The 6,008-nt window shown below is 33.9% G+C and overlaps 1 protein-coding gene across 1 annotated transcript; it reads left to right on the top strand.

Moving 5' to 3' along the window:
- Positions 1–3,325: 3,325 nt before the first annotated feature.
- On the top strand, positions 3,326–5,496 carry LOC102613141 (uncharacterized). The gene is given in 6 exon segments (XM_006492606.4): positions 3,326–3,589; positions 3,684–4,242; positions 4,245–4,273; positions 4,276–4,353; positions 4,355–4,506; positions 4,508–5,496. Coding segments are annotated over 6 exon segments (1,296 nt in total). The 5' UTR covers positions 3,326–3,547; the 3' UTR covers positions 4,944–5,496.
- Positions 5,497–6,008: the final 512 nt, after the last annotated feature.

Raw genomic sequence — 6,008 nt, 5'->3', positions numbered from 1 at the left:
TGTGAAAGGTTGGCCTAGCTTTGGATTCCACTAGCTGGGATACTTTTTAAAGGCATATATGCTCAAGTTCCTCGTTTTTTCCTCTTTTTAATATTCATGTAATGTGAGGCTGTGGGCAAACTGGAGCTTTCAACCTTTTTTTATTTTTTTATTTTGGGGCAATAAACAAAAGTTTTTTTAAAAAACAAATCAAGCGTTTGACAAAATGTTTCCAGGGAAATAATACACCATTCTGGTGAGCTTTTGGTGCGCTAAAGAGCGTTTTCCTTGGATGCTGTTCTAATTGGTTATTGTCATTTCGTTTTATGTCGTATGACAATGTAAATGTCCAAATCGACGTCTTTAAATGGTGAATGGCAATAAATATTGGAAATGCTATTAAAGATTATCACGACCCATTCACATGGGTTCAATAAGGCTTGTCACATGAGTTAAACCTAAGCCACTCATTGAAAAATGGCAAAATTTTTGAAAATGTTGCGTCCTATGATCTTGAAGCTATGTTTCAGTTAGCCTTCAAAATCACAACTCACAAGGCGGATTTGTCCCAGATTGCGTAAATTTCTAGGGGAAACGCGCATGTTGATGATGTCCACCAATTTGGGCTTTTGAAAATATTCCCTCAATCGTATAGTCATAATTTTTAGGTGAAAATATCATTGTGATGATATGGCCGGAACGTTTAATCTAAGTTCATGGGATTTGCTTTCTCTCCTAACCTAATTTTTCTTAATCTTTGTTTATAGATTTTAGTTCCTCTCCTAACTTATTTTTTCTTCATCTAAGTTTATGGAATTTGGTTCCTCTCCCAACCTAATTTTTCTTAATCTTTGTTGGAGATTTTGACACATGGCATTTAAGAAATTTTAAGGCCAAATTTTAATTTATTTACAATTTTCCTTATTTGACACCAAAAACATAATGTTTTTACTTTGAGTAATGATACAGCCACAAACTCTTGTACAAACTTATTTTGTACAAACTGACGTGTCATTAATTCATTAGTTGAATGAAAATATAAATTAATAAAAACAAATCATGTGGGCCAAGTGATATTTAATTCAACCAATCTTATCATGCCACATCAGTTTGTACAAAACTGATAGAAATTGCTAACTAAAAGAAGCCAGTTCCATGTGAGTATCTTCTTTCTCATCTTTTTTTTTTTTTTTCAGGCAATAGTCTTACAAAAGAATAACAAAAAAGGCTTAAAAAAAACTAGGGTAATTTTTTCTCTTTCTTTAGTGATTTTTTTTTTTAATAATCATCTTGGGTATCGTAAATAAATATTAGAGTTAAATCGAATTTTAAGATCTTTCTCCCCTCTTTTCTTATAAATAAATTTTGAGAATCAGAAAACTAGGAAAAAGGATGCAAAGTTTTCAATTCAAAATGGTTAGATCGGCTTCTTTGCTATTAAAGGTACCGAGATCAAACAAAGAATGAAAAAGGAGAACCAAATTAAACTTTTAAAAAATAAGAATAAGGATCAGAATCTAACATTCTAACTAGCCAGAGTTTTCTTTTCTTCAAAGGTTGGCATGTCGATAATTTCATTGTTGTGGTTTTTTACTCAATTCAATTTCCACACGCCTGAAGAAGAAGTGCAGTTTTTATACGAGTTTGAGAAACGATAAACTTAGAAGCCAGAAAAGAAGTTTAAACTTCCATTAGTGTTCAATTTCAATTAACCTAAAAACGTTAGATATTGGTGTTTAAATAGGAAAAATTGTAAATAATTTAATCTTAGCCTTGCAATTTTCTGAATGCAAATTCAAATCTTTTTCAAAGATTAGGAAAAATTAAATTAGGAGAGCTGAATCAAGTTTATGACATGATAGTAAATTAAAATTGAAATGGTCACATCACGCTGTTATGATAATTTGATGGGTTGTTTCCAATAAAGATTTTCTTATTTTAAGGTAGCGTTTGTTTTTTTTTTTTAATTTAAATGAGTCTGAATTTTTTTAAAGTTTGAATGGATCTAATTACAAAAATATGAATGATATGTTTATTTTTCTTTTTAAAATATATGATATAAGTGGCATCTTGTTTATTTTCACAATAAAAAACATCTTAAATTTGGTTATTTGACATTTATATCCTTGTAAATTAATACAAAAAAAGAGGATTAGATTTTATAGTTTAAGAAATAAATTATTTTACAAAGATATTCAGATAAAAGTCACAAAAGTTTACTTTTTCTATTCAGATGTAAATGTCTTAAAATCAGACATAAGTTCCAAAAATCAAACAAGTATATTTAAAAAAAAATATCTAAAATTAATAAAATTTCAGACTTCATACATATAACAAACAATCTCTAAGACAACTTTATATCATAATTAAACTTTTTCGTCAACAAGACTTGAGTCTATCTAAATTCAAAAGATAAAAAAATATTTACCTTACTCCTTCGAATGGAAGTTCTTTGCAGGCCCATACTCCTAATTTAATTCCTCTTCTTTTCATCTTGTAACTTTATCCTTGACCATGTTTTATTCCTTAATCAATCCTCCTCGTGGACGGTTACCTAACTACAAAAGTCTCTCTCCATGAAGAAGGAATGAATTCTTTGAAGAAAGTGGAATAATTTGTTTGGGTTCATGCTGAATCTTTTGTCAAATTGTGCATCACCCAACGTGAACCTTCTTTATTCCTACACATGAGCAGATGTTTAAATCCTTTAATGTGCATTGTTTGTACATGAAAATAATTTTTATTTCAATTATGTTGAAATATATCTCTCTGCCTAAACGCATTCAAAACAAGAAACAACAATTTCATCAAGTTACTAAAATATGATTAGCTAAAAATTCATAATCTAATTACCCAAATTTTCAATCATAATATTATTATACTATGAATACCCAAAAAATAATTCATTATTGATAAGGTGAGGAGGGTTCAAGTCCTTTCGTTATTGTGAGAAATAGATAAAGAAAGATATAATGCCAAATGCTATGTTACAATTAATGTAATCATACACACTCATACAACAACCACACAAATTATGTGGGTCCATCATTTATGTGGTTGTTATTGAGTGTGTATGTTATATTAATTGTAATATAGGGGCTCCCGTATATAATTTGTAAAATTAATTTTTTTTTGTACATACACATGAAATCAAAATTAGAAAATTACAATTTGTCTAATCAACGCAACAGAACCGACCTTCTTCCGAACCGACTCCAGCTCTCCACGTGTACCCTTTGTCCTACTCCTTCTCCAACACGTAAATAAAATCACAACCGTCGATTCCCACTCCGCATCATCCAGCCGTCCATGTCGTTTCATCTCCACTATATAAAACCCCCAACGAGCCCGTAATTCGCAAACAAACAAACGAGTGAAAAAAGAAAAGAAAGAGAAAAAAAAAATTCAGAGATTTCCTCAGATCTCAAATTGAACATTTTCGAGAATCGACGAAATCAAAATAAAAAAATTAAAATAGGGTTAGGGTTTTTTGGGGAAAAAAAACACAGCATAAAAAAAATTATGAACGATCAACAATCGCAGATGATGATCAATCAAGGCTCCGATCATGAATCAGCCGCTGCCTCCGCCGCTTGCTCCGCCGCAGCAGGTAAATGATCAATCGTTGGAGAATCAACGAATTTATTACTATAACCCTAATAATAATTATTGAATCTTATAAGTCAGTCAGTCAAAATTTTCAGGTGATGAGTCAACAGCCTCCGTTGGCGGTTCAATCTCAACCGTTGATGTTGAATCGTGGCTACGGCAACACCAACAAGCAACAGCCTTGGCCTCTTTTGCAGCAAAACCCTAGTAAAATCGGTAACTTTGGTCCTTCGAAACCGAGAAATAGTAGTAATAATAGTAATAATAATTGGAAGGGAAAAAAGATTACTGATAAGAGGAATAAACAGATGGGAATGGGTGCTGGTCAGGGTAGTGCTCAGGGGTACAATCCTCCAGCTTTGCATGAATTGCAGTCCCAAAACAGACAAAAGACCAGGAAATTTTACCCTAATAAGAAGAAGTTTAATAACAATAATAATAGGTTTGCACCTTATGCCCCTCGTAACACTACATCATTTATTATTAGGGCAAAAAAGTCTGGGGGAATTGCATCATTGGTATCTCCTTGCCCGGTAACGCCAGCAGTTCTGCCCACTCCAATATTTTCGCCATCAAGGGAGGTGTTGGGTGATATGGCGAAGGAGGAGTGGGGTGTTGATGGGTATGGTTCGATGAAGGGGTTGATTAGGTTGAGATCGGCAATGAACATGAGGATGAAGATGAGACGAGGCGAATGGGTCGAGTGAGAGTGATGTGGAGGAGCATGTTGAAGTTGAGAGGAGACTGGATCATGATTTGAGTCGGTTTTGAAATGATTTATCCGAACTATAACAGTGGTGTTGGTGGAGACTATAACAACGTTTTGGAGAATAGGGTAGATGATCAGGATAGTCATATTGCTCAATTGGAGGAAGAAAATTTGACACTTAAAGAGAGGTTGTTTTTGATGGAAAGGGAATGGCTGATTGAGGAGAAGGATGCAGTTCCTTGAGAGACAAAATGATCATCATCAACATCAAAGTTGTGTAGGTGTGGAGGATGCTAATGAGGGGATTGTGGAAAGTGGGTCAGAGAATGAGAGTGAAAATGGGTCTGCTGATGTCCGTGAAAATAAGGAAGAGAACAACAACGAAGATGTTTGTATGGAGGATACCCTACCAAATGAAGCAAAGAAAGAAGAAGTCATTGTTAGGAGTGAGCTGGTTAATGATGATAGTCTTGCAAAGGAGGATGACCGGAAAAAGATTGAAGATATGGATAATGAAATGGGTCTGAGAGATGAGTCCAGGGATGGACAGAGACAAACAGTGAAAGATTTTGAAGAAGATGGAGTCAATGTGGCTGCAGAAGAAAGAGTGCAAGGAGGAATGATTAAGCATGGTGAAGAGCATTGATGGCAGGGACTAAGATGAATCTAAGTATGAACAGAAAGAAGTGACAGATATTGAAGAAGACGGAGTCAACATGGCTGTTGAAGAAATGGGTGCAAGGAGGAAGAGTGAGCATAGAGAAGAGCATTGATGGCAGGGACTAAAGTGATTGTCCTGCCTTAAGTAAGTCTCTCTCTGGCTAGATATTAATTGGAACATTTTGTGCAGCTTATGGATATATGCGCTCTATGTAAATAGTGCTTTAGTTTTCTATTTGTATTTTCTTTTGTTTTTGTTCTGTCTTACAGGGTAAGAGAGGAAGACTAGGATTGGTTCTCCATTCTTTACCCTTGTAGACTTAGGTAGTGAGTAGTCTCTAATTTCTTTGTTTCTTTTCTTTTTCGAGTTTTCTTTCTTAATCCTCTTTTTCCTAATAGGATAGACAAGTTTCTGTTGAAGGCGTATATCTGTATGTTCGCATCTCAATGAAGCCATTTGAATGTACAAGATAATTCAATGACCATTATGTACTGGGATTTCTTTTGTTTAATTCCAAAAAAACTTTAGTTCTTATTTACTTGGATTTATGGTTATGTATTTTTTTCAGCTCCTGTTTCTTCTTTCTACTATGCTATCCTCTTTTCTACATATGTTTCTGATAACACGTGGTGCTTCTGCGCTATAATTTGTTCGTCTCCTATCTATTAATTTATGCCCCTTAATTTTGTTTGTGGTAGTTGCATGAAGGAAATTGGTTAACCAGTAAGTTTTATAATCAGTTCAACTGTAATACTTTTATTATTCTATGGAGAGTGGTTTTCCTGATTTTGGTCGTACATGTAGATCTGGATATGAAACAAGTTGGGAGTGTATCGTGTATTTCAAATTGTTGGTTGATTGGTTGCTCTGCCACTTTGCTGGCTGGTAAACTTCTGATTCTGGTGGAGGTGGTTTGCTATTATTCTTATATTTTTAGATGAGACTAATTATCTGGATTTTGTCTCTGGAATCTTGAGATTAAGGGAGAATTTGAATTGTTGAAATTCAGAATGTTGGACTGGGGTCAGCTCTAGTTTTTTCTCATGTTTT

This window comes from Citrus sinensis, chromosome 2 (assembly GCF_022201045.2).
Source record: "Citrus sinensis cultivar Valencia sweet orange chromosome 2, DVS_A1.0, whole genome shotgun sequence".
Taxonomy (NCBI): domain Eukaryota; kingdom Viridiplantae; phylum Streptophyta; class Magnoliopsida; order Sapindales; family Rutaceae; genus Citrus; species Citrus sinensis.
Note: the sequence above shows the minus strand (reverse complement) of the source record. Positions and strands in the feature narration are given on the sequence as shown.